Raw genomic sequence first — 23,581 nt, 5'->3', positions numbered from 1 at the left:
CAAGCACTGTTTATCAGAAATTAATAAACAATAAGTAAAGCAAGGTGCTGTGTACAAAACATGTTAAATCACATTGTGTAGAAAACCTGGCTTATTTTGTGTAAAATATTTCAATTGTGAAATCGCATATGATGGTAATACTAAACCTTACACTTCAGGTGGATCTCTAACTGCAATTTTTTTTCTTGATTTAGTTTTTAATATAATTATTACATAAGTCCAACCAAAATATGCACAATATCTATATGTAGTCTGCATACAACCGTGACAATTAACATCAGACTACATACTCCTCGTCTCTGCACATTTATTACTGAGTCCAAACATTAACTCAGCCATCCTTCTGTAGTTTACGAAGGTCGCGACCTAAGGGGCATCAAACTCACCTGGGGGGGGGGTTATATATAAATGGCAGCGGGAGGATCTTGACCTGACACAGTAATAAAGCACTTCCTTGGAGATACCCACCTGCCCTCATTACAATTACAAATGAAAAGCACTTCCTTGGAGATGACACCTGCCCTCATTACAATTACAAATGAAAAGCACTTCCTAGGAGATACCACCTGCCCTCACTGTAATCACAAATGAAAAGCATTTCCTAGGAAACGAATATAACACTGTACCAACTACAAACTTGAGACAAGAATAAGACCTAACTCATTAGAGGTGATGATTGACGAATAATTAAGACACTGAAAGAGAATAATAAGTAAGGTTAACAGTGAGGTGGGTGGGGTGGGCGGTTGGGACTGGTGATGACAGGAAGATGCTGTGACTACATCTCATGGAAGAAGTAGTTTCACGATGATTGGTTGTCCCATAGTGCGATGTCAGTTTTTCTGTCCCTTAGATGGGGCTTGCAACCGTGGAATGTATGTATTATCACTACAGGTATGGATTGAGAGGGTGGGGGGGGGGGGTGTCTGTGGGATGGGGGAGGGCGTACAACCTTCTGTCTTTTTCTATCCCAAACAAAATATTAAAACTAGTTATGAACACAAACTTGTATGTAGACCTCAAAAAATGCACCATTCCTCATATACAGATGTCCTTTGCAGCCTGGCTGCAGGATGCCCCTCCCCCTCCCCCCCCCCACCCCCAGCATCCTACTTTCTTGGCTCAGTGCCTTAGATGAATGCTAGATCTGGAAGTAACAAAAATTTACCTCATGAATACATTTGAAGAGTTCGAAGTCATACAGGGTGAGTTGTTGAGCAAATTCTCTGGAATCCATGGTCTCCAGAATGGCCATGGTCCCATCCTCTGGACCATCCTGGGAAGGAAGGGGTGTCTGTGAGGGTGGAAATATGGAAAATTAATTTATAATCAAAATGGAAAAAAATGGGGTGGATGGCATGGAAGGGGAAAGAGGGTGGACATCTGCAGTGGCAGAGCTAGGGGTATTGGTCAGGGGAGGCGAGAATGGTCTGTAGGGGCGCTTTGATACTATCTAAGCGGAGCGCCACCACAGGTTGGCGCGGGGCGTACAGAACTTTTTTGACTAAAGATACTCCCTAGACAGCCGGAAATGACCCTTTCCGGGCCTTGCTAAATTGCAGATAAATGAAGAATAAATAGGTGTCAGAAAATTACACCAACAAAATGTGACAAATGTCAATAGGTAGATGAGACCACAATAAAAAAGTCAATAATCGCGAATAAGTAAAAAGTGGTAAAGAGCTGAAAAGGGCGCCAGCAGTCCATTTGAGTCCGTCAGGGGGGTATCCGCCCCCCCCCGTGACTGTATGGATGCTCCGCCACTGGACATCTGTGCTTTAGTACATTACAAAAAGATAGGAACTAATTTTACAGTAAAGCAGTTTTGAAGGTAGTTGACAGTTGAGTTTGATAGATGGCAACATGACAGAGATCATGCTTGTATAAATGACATGTGTAAAAACAAAATTTTAATAGGTTGACTCTTTCCCTGCAAGTTTTAAAATAAAAACGAAAAAACTAGACTAGCTTCAACTAATGAAAAATATCATGTTACTATTACTATGTAATATACAAAATCTTAACAACAACAACTAAAACACTCTGCTTAAGGGATATTTTTTTAAGCGCTGGCTGCTGTTTTCATCATTTATAGTAAATTATTAATTTATTATTTATTAATAATTATTAATATTAAAACCCATCTCAAACACTAGTAAAATAAAAAATGATATTGCAACCAAACCAACGAACGATGTCCTTTCAAAACTAGGAGTACAGTATATCATGTTATTCCAAATCATCCCCTAAAATGCTTCGAGTGTGATGTAATATTTTAATACAGCTCTGTAAATAATTTTGGGGTTTATATGTCATACCTAGCTAAATTTAGATCATGAAATCGTTCCTAATAGCAGATAATAAACAAATCTGCAAATTTAATTATTTCAAAAATAATTTCTTTTTGATACTGACCAAGGCATCAAGGTGTTCCCTGGGTGAGATGAAGATCTGCCCGTTGCAGCTTAACCTTGATGTGATACAGATATCGTCTGATCTATATGTAACTCTCTCTAAAAACAAAAGAAAAGAGAGATAAATTATACGATGACCACATCAAAACAGATATCGTCTGATCTAAATGTAACTCTCTCTTATAAACACAAGAAATGTGAGACAATAACACAATCAATAAATCAAAACAGATATTGTCTGATTATCATTCCAGTGAAAGTATTAAAAACTGGTCGGCATGGTAACACTGTTATGAGACTGTGACCAGCTGTTTCAAACTATACATCAACATTAAATTAAACATTCAATCTCCAAGTAAACATTAAAACCAGCAGGGTTCACTGTCTTGTCATGCAGTTAACCAGCTTTTCCTGCTAGACGATAAAATTAAGGCCAGCCTAACCTCAAAGCCACTTGGCAAGAAGAGTTCATGGGAGGTCAACCTCGAACTATAGCCTTTTAAATATCAGTGATCTATCTCTAAGACTACCGTAAAATTAGAACATGGATGCCTTTAGGGGGTTACTTTAAATATTCGGGTCAAACGAGGACACAGATCAAACTGTGTGTGTGTGTGTGTTCATGTTAAAATGGATGTTGACAAATTAGGACTAAATTTGGGTGGTTAAAAGCAACTTTTACAAAGCATCGGTGCGTCCTGCGTGACAGATTATAAGAAACGCCCGCAGGGGATTCTGATACACACAAAGCAGAGGCATACATTTGCAAAGTTACTGGTTAATACAAACAGTTGGAGAAGTGAATCGGAGAGAGGAGAGATGGTTATTACAAAACATTACTTAAGTGTATGAAGTGAAACAACAACAAGAAAATGACTGAGATTTTATATAAAAATTAGACAGAGCAAAAAAGTTATTGGCTAAGAAGAAGTAAATTTAAGTGTTTACAGTACCTTTCTAACCAATATTTAAAGTACTCTTGCCCAAAAAAATATGAGTATTGTATTTCTGTGACCTGCTGGTCTCTGGATATCACCAAGAGATTAAAAATTAGGTAAAATGTTTGAGTGGGGGGGGGGGGGGGGTTTATAAAGTAGAATCGCACTTTGTTATTATTGAGTTTATATGCTCGATAAAGTCCTCAAATCCTTCAAGAATGGAATAAATGGTTTGTTTCTTGAAGGTTGAAAGTTTACAGATATAATTGTGGTTAAAATACTTTGATTGTTCAAGAAGAAGAAGAATCCATAGTTTACTAAATACTACTTTTTCTCTAAGAAAAGATACATAATTTACTTTTAAAAAAAATGATTAAAAAGTAAAACTTAATATAATGCTAGTGGCTGCAGAAAATAGACCATGGAAATATCAAACTGATGTAAGTTCATTGATGGTATTAACATCCAAATTTTGCTCACTGATTTATTTGTGTCTCTATGAATGCGACCACAAATATGATAAAAATGTTGTTTCAATTGGTTCAAATACAAAATGGAATACTAAGTTGAAGGCAAGTCTGCTCTGCCTAACACTGTTCTTAGAACACATGCCTACAGTGTACATAGGTTATTTATGCACTCAGCAAGGTAATCCACCCTCTCGCCTACCCCCACCCCTCCCAAGAAAAGGCATTATATTGCTACAAAAAAAAGAGCACTATGCTTAACTTCACTTCATATTAGTAACAGATTTAATCTTTATCAATCTGGTACTGATTAATAGCCTATACTGTAGGGTTAAGTTTGTAAGTCCTACAATATAGGTCAAGGTTTCTTGCCTGCAGCTGTACCCCAGGCCACCCACCCTCAACAACCCCCTATGTGCCATTAATTAGGATGAGTTTAGAGTAATTATCTACAAACCTGCAACCTTGACCTGATATTTCAGACAATGTCATCTGTGTCTAGCCTTTTTTCACCTATAACTACATAGCAGAAGAGGATGGGCAGTTGTGGTCAGATCCTTAATTTATAGTTCAATTTCAAAGTAATACCCAGAAAAAAACAGAAATAAAAAAACAGAAATAAATATAATGGAGCATCCATGGGTGTGTGACCACAGCAATAACAATACCATATAATAATTAATTATTAAGACTAATTCCTTTCACTTTTTACCTTAATAATATCAGTTTGAAATTTGAGGAACAAATTGGACTTTTGATTGAATGCACACAGTACACAAAATCAAGGATGAAGTCTAATAGTGTGCCATAATGCCTCAATTTTCTTCACTATGTTGCCTGTTATTGGATAAAGGCTAGTTGTGTTTGTTGTTTAACATGTGCAGAGTCATTTATACCTCTAAGGTGTGACAATTTGAAAGGAGTACTGTCATGTTATTGTGTTTTGCAACAACACTGCAAAGCAGCAAATTTTCAATTGATGAAGCGATCAAATCCCTGGTGAGGTTTTGAACCGGAAACCTACTGATTGTGGGGCAGACACTCCAACCGCTACAACATGCCTTCACCTTTTGCCCACATCCCATGCCATACCACCAACATTTGAAATTCACCAATGTTGGAGCAACACAAGATCAAAGCCAAAACCCTGAATAGTATTTAAATATGACCTCTGTAAGTTTTTTACCTCCACATGACTTGACCTCACAGAGCACCAGGTCGTGTCCTCCAAGGCACATTTTCTCTGAGACTGAATTGATGATCTGCTTCACCGTGGTGATGACAGATGTCCGTAATGTGGTGTAAGTGTGGTCGGCACAGAATACCCTAAAGATAGCTGTAAGAAGAAAGGAAAAATCATCTCACCATCACTAAATTTATCTCCAGAGGATTTCAAAAGGAAGGAGAGAGACATAAAAATTACATGTTAAGAAATGATCATGAAGATTTTAAATACTGAAAGAATAATTAATAAACACTTCACAATGAACAAAGAAAGAAGTCATAGCATCAGTCTTAATACACCCCCCCACCCCCCCCCCCATCTGTTGCAGTTACTGTCACAGATCTGTATCTGCTGTTAGGAACAAGGATTGAGATAGGGTGGTTTCTGGCACTTTGGCTCTAGTTTAATTTTGTCCTCCCCAAATATCTACCAGAATATTCGTTTTTAATATTCTCAAACTGTTTTCACATCTGACTGTGATACTGTAACTAGCTTTGTGATGATGTTACCTTCGTCGTGGATTCTTATGGGTGCCCTTTGCTTGCTACCAGAGGCATCGGATGAAGGTCGTCTGAACTCGCTAAGACCCTAAAACAAAGACAATAATCAGAATCACATATTAATCATAATAACATGATAATCATTAAAAAAAAATGAAAAAGTTTGAATCACTCTCATGTGACACCAAATCAACAAATAGTATTAACCTAATACCAAAGCAGCCACATCATTAGCATTCCACCTTCACCCTCCCCTCACCTTCCAAATTACCCCCATAAATCACCCTTCCTAACCCATCCACAAGGCCTCCTTCATATCAACACAAGCTGGCTGTAATGATTATAAACTGGCCTTTGTCCTTAATCAGTTTCTGCCCTACCACTCTCCTAACCCCCCCCTTTTTCCATGGCTTTATTAGGTGCCATTAACCCATAACATTTAACTTGGATATTAGCCAGCATTCCCTGTCCGGTTCACAGCATCAATCAATAATCGAGTCTCTTCTGTACAAGTAATAACAATTCGGGGTCAAACTCATTGCAATTCTGGAAAACACCTTTTGTTTCCCTCACTTGGATGCTTTTACACACATTCCTTTCCCCACATGTCCCACAATCCCCCTACCCCCCCCACCCCACCTCACCCCAATCTCCTTTTCTCTCCCTCTCTTTCTTGTACCTGCTTCTGGACCTCCCAGGTATGCCTCTGTTTACACTCCTCATCTCTTCTCATCCTCTCGACTAATCTCTGTATCTTTGTGAGACTCTCTTGTAGCTCGGGCTTTGTTCTCGTGTCCTCCTGGGCATCCAGGGTTAAAGTCTTTCGAGGGAGGAGGGGGGGGGGGGGAGAGAGACAAAAGATTAATTAATATTTCAACTTGAATGAGCCAGTCGACAAAGCAAACCCACATCGTCTTCACCACGATACAAACACGAACTGAACCTCTGTTCTAAAGATTAGTCTCAGAGGAGAAAGGACTAGATACAGCTAGAAGTACAGCCTCATTCAAGTGTAAAATTAACTAGAGAAGTTTTCACTTTCATTCCTTGTCTAATACAAAGAAACATGTCAGTGACAGTACATATATGCTACACTCATAATGGGCAAGTAGTACAAGAAAAATTTACAAGAAAAGAAGTTTTGGGGTCATTTAAATGCATTTTCTACAGAGTTAGAGTATGCATACATCCCTTGAAATGTCTGACTATGTATCACAAAAGGAAAACATGAGGGGGAGAATTAATCGTAGGTGTTATTTATTTGTAATAAGGAGGGAAGTTTGCTATGGGAAATGCCAGTCCTTTATAATAGCTGCTACTGAATCTAGCTAGTCTCATGTAGGCGTTTTAGTCAGAAGATTATCGTGTTGGTGCATGTAAATCACGGGGTCTTCCTGAATATTTGAAATGAGGGAACAAAGTTAAGGATAACTTTTGGATGCTGTCAAAGTCATGGTTGATGCACATTACATATGAGTATTTATTTGTCCTTCTGCTTTGGGTCTCAGGAAATGAAAATAAATTCAAAAGGTAACTGTGACATAAGCTGCCATGTTTAGGTCTGGTTCTTAATGTTAACACAGAGTTGAATCGTTCATACTAAAAGGTCTATGAATCATGTTTTAACTGAAAAATACAAACTTTTTAACTTTTGGAAAAATCTGGTAAAAATCATCATGGCAGAGTAAGTTGAAAATTATTATGTTTTGTCAATGATCAAGAAATCATCTGAGCAAGTATCAATATTATATTATACATATGAAACAGAATTGGATGAAGTGTGAGAGTGCATTAAAATATTCATTTTCTAAGCAGAATTCATTCAAAAGGTATATCAATAACAAGTGCCAGGGGAAATCCCCCAAAGAGATCACTGATCAAACCAGTCTGGTCAACATCCTGTTGTTGCTAAGGGTTTCTCAGGCAAGAATAAACCACATTCAAACATCCATCTCTAGATTTAGGAACAAAAAGTGTGACACAATAGTAAAACAAAGCAACTTTAAACAGGTCTTGTGTTAATAACGGTGGTATATTTAGTTTTCAAGTGTTTTCAAGGTGTGCTGTATTGCCCCCAAATATGTTAGATATTTAAATATGGGTCACATTTGGTCAAAATTCTGAAACTGCTTTTATTACAACTTTCGATGAAATTTTCCTCACTGGGACATTCAGTCATATTGTGCGTTCCTTAAAAATGTCTGAGAACAATTTAGAGAGTAAAGACGTCCAGGAAAGTACGTTTTGTAAACTTCTAGCAATCATATAGTGTGCGATAATTTGGGGCCTATATACTGACTACCTTTAAAGGAACCGCATTGTAAGTCACCATACAGTAATTCACCTCCACATTGGTAGCCAAAAAAACTCTAATGTTAAAGCCTTTCGGGCTTAACGTATAATCCCTAGTGTTGGGACATGTGTACGATTAGCTATCCTCTCAGAGTCGAACTGACTCAAACCAATTTGTTTTTATCTTCTTCACAGCGAGAAATACAATGAGTCAACTTGACTTGAGTCAGAGGAAAGTTAATTGGTATGTCTTCTGACTCAATCTTTAGGTGGGAAAATGGACCCACCTTGCAAACTTAACTAGCTATTCCTCTAAACGATTTCAAATTGTGTTAAGTATATATGGTGATAACAGCTAACCTGTGCTGATTAAAGTATGCTTCACTGTTTGGTAAAATTGACACTTTTTGCCATTTGGCAAAATTGACATTTTTTGCCAGAGTATCATTTCCGAAGGATTATTAAAAAAAAAAAAAGTATAAAATTTAAGAATGAAAAAGCGGGCTACCTCCAATAAATCTCTAACGGCTGTGCTTTCGCTGAAACTGGTGTTAGCTACGACGCTCCAGAAATCGACAAACGAGGCCACTTTCTTCTTCTTGGCGAAGACAAACTCGTCGTCGGCGTCCATGCTGTTTGGTGTTGAACTTGAAAGGCACTCAGAATGATAGGTGCACCCATCATTAAGGAAAATTAATCGCACAGACCAGACATCTTAGTTTGTCATGGTTTAACTAGAAGGTATTCCCTGCATAATAATTACTCATTATGAATATACCCATAGAATGGTGCAAATGGGGGCAGTGGTTGGTCCTTGTCCGTCTTGAGAATAATTCCTTTATTTAATCATTTTACAACAAAGAATGATTACACTTTGTGCAAAATATGTACTAATGGTAAGTGTGTCAGAGAGCAGGGGTTGGGTGATTATGTGGAGGGTGAGGCAGATGAGGATAATGAGGTGGGGTGAGTGGGATGGGTAATGGGGGGGGGGGAGCTGAAGCTCTGCACCTTTTGTCAAGTTAGAAAAGCATATTCTCTTCCTGGTTCCCCAACAAAGGGCCGATCCTTGAATTCGTAGCTGCTGAAAACGTGGCAAGGGATGTTTACCATATGCAATCATAATACGTCATTTGAAAGAAATATTCCTGTTTCAACCAGTTTGGATGCCACTGTTTGCCTCTATTTGTTTAACATTACATCAGTTGTTTTCAGAATTGAGGTAAGATGGTGGAACAATTATTCCTATTAACTGTTTTACATTCCTTCCTTAACAAGTTCATTTTAATAATAAATGTTTTTTTTTTCAAATAATCAAAAGATCAATCCTTTATTATTTCCTTATTACTTTCATGAATTATACTTGGCAAAGGATATTGATTCAGCAATGATTTACAGAGCTTTGGAATCGGCATGAAGATGACGTGAGTCAGCAGAAAGTCTTCCAGCAGCGTGTCGACCTCGTCCATATTCCCCTCGATTCGAGTTTCCATCAAATACTCCAGAATCTTCTCTGGAACTCCAGCCATCACAGAGTATCTGTGTAATAAGAAAAAAAAGGAAACAAAAAGATTACCAAAAAGGTAACCCCCCAAGAACTACTTAAAATTAATAAATATTATATGCCACTTGAAAGACCATTCTTCCGTGAATAGATCTGATAAATTAATCTATATTTGATTTTAACTCCCCCCCCTCCACTCCCCTTCCATTCCTTCTCCCCTCCCCAGTTGTATGAATCTACACCACAATAACGCACAAAACTGTGTAAAGACTGAGTCTGAGATTTTCAAGCCACCTCAGCCCTCCCCTCCCCCCCCACCCCGCCCCCAGTCATGAGCTGAGAAAAAAGTACCAAAACCTTACTTCTCGATAATTGATCTTTTTTAGATCTCTTATTTAAAGACCCTACAAGAAACATGTAAACTGCTCCTTCTGTTTACTTTTGCAACCTGGCAACACTTCAAAACTCTGTTGACTACTAATTGAGAGATATTAATGAGACTTTTAAAGGTCAACTGTATTGTCTACAAATATCCTAGAAAGACCAAAATTTGGTCAGTGACAAATATTGCCAAGACCGTAACTCTTGTTCTGTTGCCGACTGCCCCTTCCAGAGTAAAATATTGATCTCACCTAAAGCGAGACCCTCTGAAATGTCTTTTAGAAGTTACTTGTTACTCTACATCCAAGACACGGTGGGTAAAAAACGAAAACCTAGGAAATTAATTTAAAAAATAAATTGTAACGAGTTAAAAGTTTGGAACAACACTGATAACCTTCAAGTACTGCAGTGGAGGGGGGAGGGGAAACCCTCGTTAATTTTGCACCGTGTGCGGTATTAAACGACTTGTATATTAAAGTGTGGGTGGATAGGATTGATGCAGGATGAAGTCCTTTAAGGACTGTGCAGCATCCATTTCCGTCTTCGACCAATTATCGACTATGTTTTTAATTAGGTCTGCTTAATTAAAACAAAGGTCATGAGTAAAGACCAGTTGATATTTCCTATCAGGAAAGGAACGGTGAATCGAGCCTGCGGGATTGAGTTGAAAACAATCCCAGTTCTCTTTGAGCACAGAATTAAGCAGATTTACTTTTGAGAATGAAACAGTTGTTAATTCCATTAAAAAGATGGACTAAAATTACAGACTTCATCAATTTTGTTTTGATTCTTTTCAACATTTCAAGATGATCTGTTGGTAGGGAGCAGAGAGTAACCGTGGCGATCGCTCCGGTACTGTATGTTCAATACATGAGCCTGCATTTTGACTATTGTAAGAGTTGCATGGCTTATAAGCTGCAACATCCTGGTATTTCATACCATGGCGCCGAACAGACTTTTAATATTGATCTTTGGGAACATTTCGAAACAATAAAAAAAAAAATCACGGCCAAAACAATCTCCCAAGATCGCTAAAGTGTAAAACTAATAATGTATATTAAATTAAAGCAGCATTTGGCATTCGGTCAAAAATTTCACTGCCCACGGAAAAAAAAAGTTGACTCAAAACGATGTGTGCCGTTGAACAAACTAAGATGTGCTACTAGAATTTTCTACCAAGTGGGAAGTTCATGAGCAGGTGACTAATTAATTTGATTCTATTCTCAAAGAAATTGTTCGCAAGGACGGGCACCATTTTATGCTGGATTGACAGTAATCACGTGTATGCAAAGCGCAAATATGAAAAGTTTAACATGTTTTACATCAACTTTAATAAATACTTGAAATAAAACATGAGTTTTGAGTCAAGATATAATGAAAAGTACTACATAGATTGTGTAATCAAATACGGTAGCTTTAAAGACATATATCACAATATGTGTACAATACAATATACTTTCACATCCGTTGACCTCCACATGACCTTCAACCTCCACAAAAACAAACAGGATTCTTGTACTCAAGACAGTGGCTGAACCACAGAGCAAAGTTTGAAGTTCGACCATAATACATTACATTGTTACGAACATGTACTGTTGTAAGTTTGTATATAGTGTTTAGTTTACAACCCAAGGCATCACACATACACACACCCTCACATGCCATCATTTCTGTTTCCTCAGGCATTGAATCAAAATGGGAACTATTTTAGCTGAATTCGCCTGGCTTTCAATGCTATCATTTTTGCAAAACTAACAGTTACAGTCTCTATTTTTACTGCAAATTCTCCCTGAGTATTCATGCTCTCAGTTCAGACAGGCCTCCCTTCTTCCTCTCCATCTTTATCTGTGACCGAGGTGTCCCTTAATAAAAGCTACCCTGTAAGGCTCTAACTTACCTATTAAATACATTACCAACCATCCCACACTTTCTTAACCTACTTGCGTCTTTTCTGCCGACCGGCAGATATTTTCACGGATTCCTGCAAAAAATTTGCGTCAAACTTTACGCCGGGGGAAGACGGGGGCATTTTCATTCACCGACGAGGTGATTAATAATACTTTCCTTTTCTGTCTGATTCTCTCCCAGAGGTGTTTGTTCGAATGATTCCGAAAGGAGGTAACATCGGTAGAGTCCCAATTACTGCCTGTTTGTCACAAACGTTACGTGAGTAACTATGGCAACTAGAAATTATTTCGGCGCCACGATGTTGGCAAATAAGAGATGCAGAAGAAATCATGCTAAAACCAATGATAGGTGGCTCTGACACAAACCACTAATGAGATCAAAAGTAGAAAACTTCTTATTTATCATTTCTCGGAATCCAATATCCCTATGAATGACTAGATTTCAATCAGTTCAAAAAACTCCTTGAATAAAATCTTGTGCAAAAAACGTACCACAAGTTTAATATAAAACAAATGGTTTTCAACCAAGCAATCTCTTATGAACTGCAATCGATCAAAGATAGGACTGGGCTTTCTTGCTCGGATAATACGTTAGCTTTAATTACCACAATCAGGGAATTATTTGTGCTATGCAAAATGGGCAAATTGCTGTGTGAGTGCAATGATGCATATCAGTTTTTGTGCACAGTAAAAATAGTGTGTTAATACGTGAGACAAAGTTGAGACAAAGTAGAGACTTCAAAACTGTTACACAAACTTTGAAAATTATTCCATGATAATTTCATTTCTGTTTCAATGAACTGCAACCATTACATAGCTCCTTGTCCCCCTCCTTTCCCCCCTCCTTGTCCGCCTCCTTGTCCCCCACCTGCTGACTGGATGTTATGAGTGTAACAGTGGCCTACAATACATTGCATGGGTAGTACCACATACATTAAGACTGGCAGTGCATACATACTGTAGTACTTTGTTCTTGTATTAATTTTCCTGTCACAAATGTCAATGACTTACACAGCTGGTGACACCCTTCCCCCTACCCCTTACCTCCCCCACTCCTAAAACATACTTCCGATAATTTGTCTAGAGCTAATGATTTGAGAAATTTGGCTCATTCGCAAGAATAGGGATAAATTTTTTGCTTGTGGCCTCATTCAGCTACTATATAGCCTTTAATATTTAGCTGATAACAATATAGTAACATAAATATACATATGACCAGCTGTCAGTTTTTTAATCTAGTTTATCTCTTTTGATCTAGTTTTTCTTTCTTTCTTTGTTTCTTCCTTTGTTCTGTCTCTCTCGCTCTTTCAGATCCATAACTGAGGAATTGAGTGGTGGGGTGTTAAATCTGTTTCTGTCGTGTTCAAACCAGCCTAATATGAAAGACCGATTGTCAAGTCTAGACCAATCTGACCATAATCTGGATAAGTAATCAATGAGTAGTGATGATAGGGAGAGGTGGGGGGTGGTCAGGGTCACCATGGTAATTAATAACTGACCACTTTCCTACCCACATCAGCCAGACTATAAACCTAAAATTATAGTTAAAATAATTAGCTAAAAACAGCTAAAATAATTTAAAATACTGACGGAATTTACAACTTAATTAGGAGAGAATAGGATTAATAACGTCAAACCAATATAGGTGCCATTGTACTTTCACAAGTTTGTTCAAAAGTTGACAAAATTGACAAAAGGGTTGATTTTGAAATAGGAAATAGATAGGTCTTGGTTTGTTTATAGTAGATTGGAATTACCTATATTTTTAACCTGATAAAACAATACACTAAAAATTCTCTAATGACCTCCTCAAGAAGACAGAATTTGACATAAATATTCAAACTTTTTCATATTTATTTCTTTCTAATAATAAATACAAATAAAAGGACGACTTTTGGTAGAATTTTAGTCTTGATATATTTTGGTCCAAATGAAAACAAGGAATTTGAGAGCTGGTAAATATTTTCTATAGAATGCACCTATTTTCAGAATATTCGGCCTTAAAATATGCTTAATCTATGCAATGCTCCTTTAAGGCTAAATTAATGATGTTGGCTCCTCAGTGCAGGGCCTACATGTTAAACGCTACTCCATTGTTTCATACATTCTAATGATCTCGACCAAAACATGCTTTTTTACACTCATATGAACATCACAGCACCCTTGCATGACATTTTGTACACACACCATTCGTCTTTGCAAATCTGTTATGCATGGTAAAAACGTGCGCGCTACAATATCGGCATTATTGGCCAAGTGAACGATACCTACATGACTGGGCGTTGAAACTTCAAGTTCCACATAAGTCTCTGTACATTTTCAGTTTCAGGGGCTAGCTGCGTAGACAACTTATTCTGAGCCTGTCACGGCTGTCACAAGTGCCCTCACTTTGTTGGTACCTACATGACTGTACTCCCTGGCATGTTGTCTGCCCAAAAAATAACACCATGAACAACCAAACAGTTCTTCCTAATACTGCAAGCACTCAACGCGCGCACTACAATATTTGCGTATTTACAGGCAAATGCAGTTCTAGTTTCCGACTGAGTGTTGTGTTGCTTGGTAAAATTTGCCGACAAAATGCAAAAAAAAAGAGTACTATAAACAGGAACAATAAACAAACATATTCTTTACCTTTGAACTTTGCTGTTTCCTGTTGGTGAATTTGTCCGTTTGTCAAAGAGAACCGTCTGTAGCACTAGTACATCCTTGCCGTGTTCCTTTAACCGCACTGTATTGGCTTCAACATTCTGTAGAAGAACAAAAAACAAGGTTTACTAAAACCGTGTCTGGAAAATGACAATGGAACAAACAGTCGTTTGCTTGTTTATAATTATCTTCCTTAGGGTACACAAAGCGTATTTTTTTCCCTTTTGCTTTGAAAATTATTCTGATTTTTTTTTCAAACAACAAGAACAGTCACACAAATGTGTCACTTGGTTAACATTGCTCGACACTAACGTACCACTTTAATAACCGAAGGATGATTCAAATGAATCTTACAGACTTTGTTATATTCCCAAGCGTAAAAATTCTTCATTTTTGTCTCGTCGATTATTATGCTCATTGCAACGCTCTGTTTCACTTGATTCTTCGGTCCAGACGATCTCATCCTTCAAATATCTTGACAATTTTATACAAGAAATATCGCACATGAAACTAATAAATCTAAAACAGGAAATTTACAACACATGCACCTCCGCTTTTCACATACTGACAAAAGGGAACAAATTATTGACGTTAATATCTCACGGACAGTTGAATTTAAACCTCCTCTGCATATTAATGATTTCTGCAAACACATTGAAAAAAAAAACAATCTTTTCCTCGCCTGTAAATTATTTTAAGAAAACACTCACATTATTAGAATCGCCAACGCTCTCCGAGAGTACGTCATTATAAAAAGTAAATCCGTTAATGTACAACCATCCCATTGAAACAAAGGGACTCAGAAACCAAACAATGGCAATAATTAATTAAGATGGACTTCCACCGGATTGTGCTTTGGCTTGACTAGTATTACAGACAGTGTGTGCTGATATGCCAGGTGCTAAGACTGATCAGAGACTGGGACCGTTAGTTTCATAAACTGATGGATTCAGTCATGTGGCGGAATGGCCAGGAAATTAGAGCAATTTAACAGGAAGTTGAAGTTTGTGGGTGAGAAGAAAATTGTTTCCTTAAGTGTGGATTGACAAGCTCAGCTTTATGTTGTTCCTTTACTGATCACCATGGTCTCCGCGACGATCAAGTGCGGTTAATTTGTTCGCACGCCGGGCTAATGAATTCCTGCTTAATTCCTCAATGTCCTGTTTTTTTTTTTTGGGGGGGTGTTTTTTTTGTTGTTGATGCAGACATCTTCATGCAAATAGATAAATATCTTACGGAAACAAGTTTATGGTGATTGTTCGGAAGTAGATGCGGTGAAAACTGGAAGCTAATATAGACAAACACCGGTTGTCTTTATAATAAATAGGGACCATTTAACAGGTGATAATGGCATATTAACCTTCAATTTAGGGGGACTTCCAATCGATTGGAAAATAAAGTGATTTAGAAAAGAAAATGAAAACAATCATAAAAAAAAACGAGTAACATTTAAAGTATAATCATCAAAAGTATAGAGACACCTCAACTTATTTTTGGCTATTTTTAGGCTTTCAAAAAAACAGCTAACAATGAAATTTAAACCTTATAGCCCTCACGCACAACTGAATTGGAAGTCAGCTTCCAAATTTTACTATTTAGAGTATTTTATTTGGGTTAAAGACCTCAGAGACCCCGCAAAATATATGCAATTTATGATTTTATTCCCAAAAGTTCTAAAGATATAAAACATTAAGTTATGCCATTTACTCATATCTCACCTTCTTTTTCTGGTCTTGACTATAATTTGCTTTAATTATACAAAGTAGTTTCTTGCCTTTTTCTGTCTTAAACATTGCATAAACATGTTACAGTTTAGGGTTCTCAGACAGTGACCCACCCAACCGTGCAACATCCAGGTTTCCACTCGATCACGGAAGGAGAGAAATTAAAAGCATGCAACTGCATTTCAGTCAGTGATATGGTCTGTTTTGTACATATTGCCTGCATGTGCCTGCAGCGACAACTTTTTAATAACGTACAACAAAAAGTGGTTTGAGCAAAAGTCAAAACGAACTGAGGCGACGTTTACAAGATACTGACAGGGATATGGAAGTTTGTCTGCTTGACAAAGCTAAAAAGAATAATGTCACTTTTTTTTGGGTGGGGGGAGGGGGTTTCCTAGAAGGGAAAACTATGGAGTCACTATTACCGACCTTGCAAAATTGTGAGGTGGGCTGTGGATTGCAAAGTCTGCAATGACTATAATTCGGATGGCAAAGTCGGTAATTAATATTACGGTTATATTTGTCCAACGCAGCGGCATAAATAGCAGTTGTACTCAAAGCCGAAGCCAAAGCAAACTAATCAGGTCCCACCCTTATTACCTTTGGAGAAAACATTTCATACCATAGTTGTGCTTTTCATTGATCATGCAATACTCAGAGGAAATTCCCCCCTTTTCCCCACGTACCATGGGACTAGCACCAGACCATGGACTCCATCATTCTGCTACCACTATGCTTTATGTGATTTCTTTCAGATTTGTTTCATGGTGGGACTGCTATGAAGTAATTAATTTTCAATAAAAACAAAAGAGGACACAAAGAGGCTGATAATTAGCCATTTCAATAAAATTGTAATAACAACTCCACCCTCCAATATTTATATTCAGAGTAGGCTGTAGTGGCCCATAGTAAAAAGATATTAATCTATTATGAAATCATCTTGTTCATACTGATTAAGTGTTGTAAGTGTTTGTTTAGATAATTAATGTTAAGACATTCCGGGGCAATTTATAAACATCTGTTATTTGTTTCTTTGGCAGGAGTGGCTACATTGGAAAACCAGCTGTAGTGAGAAGATTTCACATTAGCCCATCCAAAATTTTAAAAAATGTGAAAGTGTATGCATCCATGGGTAATTTTGAGGCAGGACATTTTTCAAAATTAACACACAGTATTAAATATGTGACTGGCATTATTGGAGGCTTTAAAACTAGATTAAAATAAAAAGGGGTCTGGTAGACATAACTGATCATGCATTCTCGTCTCAATATTATATTCCTTTACCAGCTTGTTGCATCTTTGAAATTTGCTGATACAGTTTTGAAGTAATTTTTATTTTTATGATTGACTGAACAGTTACAAGTAATATCTGTTCTGTCTATACCAAACCACTTAAAAGTGGACACGAGTCTAACCAGCACCTTTGGCTTATAGAACAGAGATCGTTGTGAAGAATAACAACCCTCCCACACAGTAACGATAAATCTTGCTGCGTTTGGGAGATATCCTCGTTTAAAAATTGTGTGTCTGGGATCTTTTCAGACTTTTTGGTAAAATTAATTCTGCGTTGTCTAAGCGCAGCTAGGATCTAAAAACCTTAACTTTCTTTGTTTTTCTTTGTTCATATAATTTCCAAGGAAGAATGTTAACAGTGTAGACAATGAAACCAAAACTATCATTATAGATCATGTCGTTAACAATGGAATTAATAAAGAAAAAACCTTTAAAACAAAGAACTTGAAGCACGTTGTGTGACTTGATGATGTCATTTTTCGACTTGATCAAACCTTCGGCCTTAATAATGTAATGGAACATTGAATCCTGTGGTATCTCCCAAGTGAAATATTATATTTCCCCTTTCACTAGTGTAGACAATGAAACCAAAATTGTCGTTAACAATGGAATTAATAAAGAAAAAACCTTTAAAACAAAGAACTTGAAGCACGTTGTGTGACTTGATGATGTCATTTTTCGACTTGATCAAACCTTCGGCCTTAATAATGTAATGGAACATTGAATCCTGTGGTATCTCCCAAATGAAATATTATATTTCCCCTTTCTCTGTTTAGGGAAGTTGTTCTTGAAAGCCAACTCCATAACTTACACCAATACATGATGGGTGGCTTTGTGTCCCTGTTAATAGTCATATTTTGACTGTAACAAGATCAGCCTGAAGTCCTAAATGCAAATCCATGGTTCATCTATCAAAGTTTGTGGAGGCTTTTTCGTGTTCACACCTGCTTCCTGGGAAACTTTTCAACACCTATCATGGAACTAATGTAAGAAACAAACAACATACCCTGATCTGTGCATAGGTGGCAGCTAACAGCTGGCTGGAAGCCAGCACAAGCAGCTTATTGTAAAATGAAAAAGTCTCTCTCTTTCTGTCTCTGCTCACTATTCATCAATTGTTTATCAAACAGGGCGTTGATAGCCTCACCCGCTAATTAAGCTTGCTGTTTTAACACCAACAGGCATTCAGCAAAAACAGAGCCCTTAAACACTACATTGGACCATGGAACTATAAATCTGTTTATAGCTCCATGATTGGACTGGAGTGCAGGATGCCAGAAAAAAATCACACCTTCCACATGAATATTTCTGCGTCAAAACATTTCCACCTGAACAGATCTTGGACTTAATCACTTCCTACATCAATAATTGAGTCACATTAGACCAGTCTATGGAAAAAAACCTGGGGAATAATATAAGATGGCGAATCTAGCAAGAGAGTTGTTGATGTACTGAGATGTGGAAGGGTGAAAAATTGGTCATTGAACTACAGAGATTAATTCTAAAACAGCTGTTTACCGTGAAATATGTTTCTGCCATGTCAAACTTTTATTAGAATGCACCTCACTTATAACTCTTAATTGCCCCAATCTTCTTCTTTTTGAATCAACAAATAAATCTGTTGATATTTGAGATTTGAATCGGTGTCCCATTCAGACGTTTTTGCGATTAATTACGGCAAAAGATTCTGGGCTATGCATCTACTTGGAATCAAATCAAATCGTAAATGAATATCGTTAATCAGCGATGTTTGATTGGAAATTGGGATGTCTGGTGCTTAGAATATCATAATTTAAACAATTTCAAGTTTGCTTTGTGAAATAATTGCAGCTAATTGTTTGGTCATACACAACCTCTGGCTGCCATTAATAACACTGACCTGATGTAAGCAGGGATTACATGGAAGAGGAGTGGGTGTGGAGGGGATGGAGGAGAGGGGGAGGGAAGGGTGGGGAATGGGGTGAGGAGAGGAGAGGAAGTGGGACGGGTGGGGGAGGGGTGGAGAGCAAGTGGGAAGGGCGAGGGAGGGGGTGGTGGAGAGAGTACACTTATAAAAGACCTCTTCATATATGTACTCTTATGTAAAGTACTATATCTGAAAGACATCCACCACACTTAGCTACGAACATTTTGGATAATGTATTTACAATATAAACAGATTATCGCATTAATAATTACTAGTTAAGGTAAAACTGCACTACTGTATGGGAAACTTTATTAGATCAATATTTTTTCCCAATATACCCCTTCAAGTGCTGAAAATCCAGGGTTCACTATATATCTATCTATATATATATATATAGATATATATATATATATTTGTATTTATATGTAGCCCAGATATGTAAAGCCAATATTTACACAGATTCTCAGTGCCACTACAGAGAAATTAAGTGTCCTTCATGGGTAAAATTAATTGATTTTGAAAGATTGAGAAAACCAATTAAAATGAGTTTTGGAAATGATATTGTTTGTATTAGTAGGTGCCTTGTGTCCATCAAGTCAGTTGTTCAATTTGTCTGAATTTAGTCATATTCTCTTTGGTTGTACACATACAGAAGAGGTTGGCTTTGTTGCTCATTATATATATAGATATATTTATAGAGTGAGAGAGTAATATAAATTAAATGCTGTTTGTTTCATTACTTTAGTTCAGTATATTACAGTGTACAGTGGAAACTATCAACTTAGGCTTAAAATTTAATTATTTATACTTGAAAGGACAAGAAGAGGCATTTTTGTATACATTCAGGCATGGGCAAAATTTGAATGTGTCCCTTCAAATGTCTTAACTGTGTGTGTGAGTGTGGGGGGGGAGGGGGGTTGGAGGGAGTAGGCCTAGAATTTCACAGTGTTAACCAATAATTTGTTTAAAAAAACGCAATGCGTAAGAAATGTTCTGGCCAAAGACAAGTTGTCGCTAGCATTTTTCCTGAATCACAATTAAACCCAAATCAGTTATAACTCCATAGTACAGACTTTATGAGAGTAGCCCAAAAATGTCTGCTGATAATGCATGAGCAAAGATACAGGGCTTAGGTAAGGTACAGAAATGACACCGATTCTACAACTTGCGATTGTGAACCAGTTCTCAAGACTTTAGTCTGAAACAATGCATTGTTGCACAAATACAACCCCTCTTTCCCCCATTCAATTTTGGCAGTCTTAATCCTACCACCAAAAAAAAAAAACTTGGAAGGATATCGGATGTAATTTCAACTTCAATTTCCCTTTCCTTTGTCTCCTTTGCGCGATCTTTCATAAACATACTCCAACATTAAATGATAAATATCTAGTGGCTGGCAGTAATAATAATGTGATGTTTTATGAAATTGATTCATATCTATACTGTTTTCTGAAACAATAAATTGATCTATTTGTACAAATAAAGCCATTCCAGTCCATTTCAACAGTTTTAGGCCTTAAACCTGTTGGAAGGATATCAGATGTAATTACTACCTTCCTTGAAATTTCCTCTTCGCTGATTTTTTGTTGTTGTGATTGTAGAGTCTTCAATCAACATGTTATAATAACTGTGCGGTTACTGCACTCTGATGTTTATCAGGTTGATTCATATCTGTATCCAGGATAGATTTATTTTTCTTTTAAAAGCAGACACAATTCACTCAACCGTCATCACTGGTCTACGTGATAGAAATAATTGCGGTGAACACCCTCCCAAAAATGGCTGCCATAAATCTTACTCTATTTGGGAGAAATCACACATTCAATGTTCCTTCACACGGAGAAGGCTGAAGACTTGATCAAGTCTTAATATGACATCACCGAGCCACATGTACTTTGGTTTGTCATTTTTGTTTTTCTTGATTTTACTACAGTGTTTGTTTTCTTTAGTGGAGATGGGTTTGGCAAAATGCTGAATCTAAACTATTGAACTATGGTTTTATGACGGCATTAGTTTCAGTGTCGACACTGTTAAAAGTCTACCTCGAAAAATATAGAAGGAACGAAGAAATACGGACAAAATAAAAAAATTCAGATCCTAATCGCAATATATGACTTTCCAGATTTACAAAATGGCAACTCCCAGACATGAATTTAAAACTATCTCTCAAAATTAATTTTCTTAGCTGTTTTGGGGGAGAGTTGTTCATCACAAAAATATCTCTGCTACATTATATAAAGCTAAAGATAATGGTTGGGTTTTTGTTCCTTTAAAAGTATCCGATAAACCCTAGAAGACAAATTAAAGGCAGAACGTTAAACGTTTACATCTGAACGTATCGCCATCGTACCGAGGTTCTTTCCGAACAGCATTGACCCGGATAATTTACAACGAATGAGAGGAGAGTATGACCGGATTGAAACCTCATTATCGGATATTAAGTGTTTTTTATTGATTATTAAACCTCGCCATAAAATATTAATTTAACAAATTTTGAGTTGGGTCAAGTACCATTGTCGGACGAGATGATAATCCTTATCGCAGCTGTAACCGTTATCAAACCAATATTTTGACAAATATAAAAGAAAATATTATCATTTCTATGAGATGCAATTTTTACCGATAGATCTCTTAGCTATTTCCGGCTCGGTGTATACTCAAGTCAGAAATGTGGTTTAATATAAAAGTTCACCCATGGTAAGAAATATGTTGTTGGGTTCTTCAACCCTTTTTATACCTCCACTGGCAATGTCTGGTATTAAGATCTACAGTATCATTAAAACAGAGGTGGTCAGGGGTTTGAACTTAACTTAAAATTGTTGTTATCACAATTGTCTAGGCAATTAGAACACCTTGAAGGGTTCCTTAGGTTGATGGACAAAGGGAGGGGAGGTCTCTGTACAGTAGCATATCTAAGCTGGGCAGCTACATCAGTGATTGTCCAAGACACCACCAGTAAAATGCCCAGAGTAGGGGGGCAGCAGAAAGTGGGTTCAATCTGGGAGGGGGAGGGACACGCTTTGTAAGATAGTGGAACATGTGATTTGGATTTCAGGGTGCCTACCACAGAGTTGCGTACCTCCAAAAATTTGATTTGTTAATGGATCCTCTGTGCATTCCATTCAAAAAATAAATTTCAGTATTTGAATGTTTTTCTATGGAAAGGGCACTGTTTAATAACAGAAGGATACTTTTTAATTACAAAAATTGGACAAAGTGTACATTGTGGTACCTTCTAATTTATGAAAAGGAGAATTTTTGTATGTCCCCCTCCCTTCCCACAACAGGACCCTTGTGCCTCTCCTTGAATCCTGACACTCTTGGCATTACTTAGTATTATGAATATTGTAGTTCTGTCATGTAAGTAACAATGTTATGGTAATCATGCATCTCTATAATCCTAATGCACCCCCTAGACCCTGGTCTACCAAGACTGATACCCCCAACCCCCACACTTCCAATTTGACTCCCCTTCCTGTCCGCCAATGGAAAACCAATGATGTGTCCCATGCAGCTTGATTTCCAGTTACATCTCCGCCAAGTTTGTGGCGCAAGTTCATTAACATGTTCACCAGACAAGTCAGCTAGAATGAGCATAAAACACCAAACCAAATCAACATGCATTCCACCAAGTGTAGTTAATTAAATTGTTTATGAAATGCAAGGAGCTGATACGCACAGCAGGCCTGGTATTAACATTAGTCTGAATTGGTGACCAATTGCTATTGGAATCCTAGATCCCAATTTACGTTCATATATATGCGTTCATATATTTTGAAAGTCTGAATGGGGTTAATGGATGCTAATTTTCAAGAGTTTGTTGTGGTATTTACAAACAGGCATTATTAAGTCAGAGAGTGTGTTGCAGGTTCATATATGGCTATTTTAAACCTATGTCTCGCTAGTTCTATTAGCACACACATACAGGTGTGGTTTTCATAACACCCAGTCAATACTCACTGTCATAACACCCACCTTCCTTTTCCTGTATGGTTTATAAGTAGCATCCCACACTGCTCTGGGCATTAAAAATGTTTTTGAACCCACTGCACGTTTACATTTGACCATGGAGCTATTCGGTAATAGCTCCATGATTAGACCGACACGCTCAGTACTGTATCAGATAATCAGACCCTGTGCTCCTCGCAGGAAGTTGAGGTTTTCTCTTCTTCACTAGAACAGAAGGTGCAAAACTAAAAGTCTTGTGATGTGATCTAAAAACCTACAGAAGTTATAGCGCACCGTTGATCCAGTGTCAAACACCAAGCCGTAGCAACATTACAGATTTAAGCACAGAGCACCCTGTATGAACCTCTTTCCATATTAGTCTGTTGTGAGATTCAAATCTCGGGGTCTGATTATCATTTATGTTTACATTACA

General features: G+C 37.4%; 1 protein-coding gene across 6 annotated transcripts in view; it reads right to left on the bottom strand.

Moving 5' to 3' along the window:
• LOC139958594 (rap guanine nucleotide exchange factor 4-like) overlaps positions 1-23,581 on the bottom strand; it is a 260,592-nt gene that overhangs the window by 7,197 nt on the left and 229,814 nt on the right. For all 6 annotated transcript variants that reach the window (XM_071955764.1, XM_071955765.1, XM_071955760.1 and 3 more), the window contains 8 exons: positions 14,263-14,378; positions 9,214-9,375; positions 8,345-8,507; positions 6,224-6,364; positions 5,554-5,632; positions 5,006-5,155; positions 2,416-2,513; positions 1,169-1,294 (listed from right to left, as the gene is read on the bottom strand). In XM_071955764.1, coding sequence (XP_071811865.1) covers positions 1,169-1,294; positions 2,416-2,513; positions 5,006-5,155; positions 5,554-5,632; positions 6,224-6,364; positions 8,345-8,507; positions 9,214-9,375; positions 14,263-14,378 — 1,035 coding nt within the window. The remainder of the gene's footprint in view (positions 1-1,168; positions 1,295-2,415; positions 2,514-5,005; positions 5,156-5,553; positions 5,633-6,223; positions 6,365-8,344; positions 8,508-9,213; positions 9,376-14,262; positions 14,379-23,581) is intronic.

The sequence above is a fragment of the Apostichopus japonicus genome, chromosome 18 (genome assembly GCF_037975245.1).
Source record: "Apostichopus japonicus isolate 1M-3 chromosome 18, ASM3797524v1, whole genome shotgun sequence".
Taxonomy (NCBI): Eukaryota; Metazoa; Echinodermata; class Holothuroidea; order Aspidochirotida; family Stichopodidae; genus Apostichopus; species Apostichopus japonicus.
The sequence above is the reverse complement of the archived record's forward strand: the minus strand, read 5'-3'. Positions and strand labels throughout refer to the sequence as shown.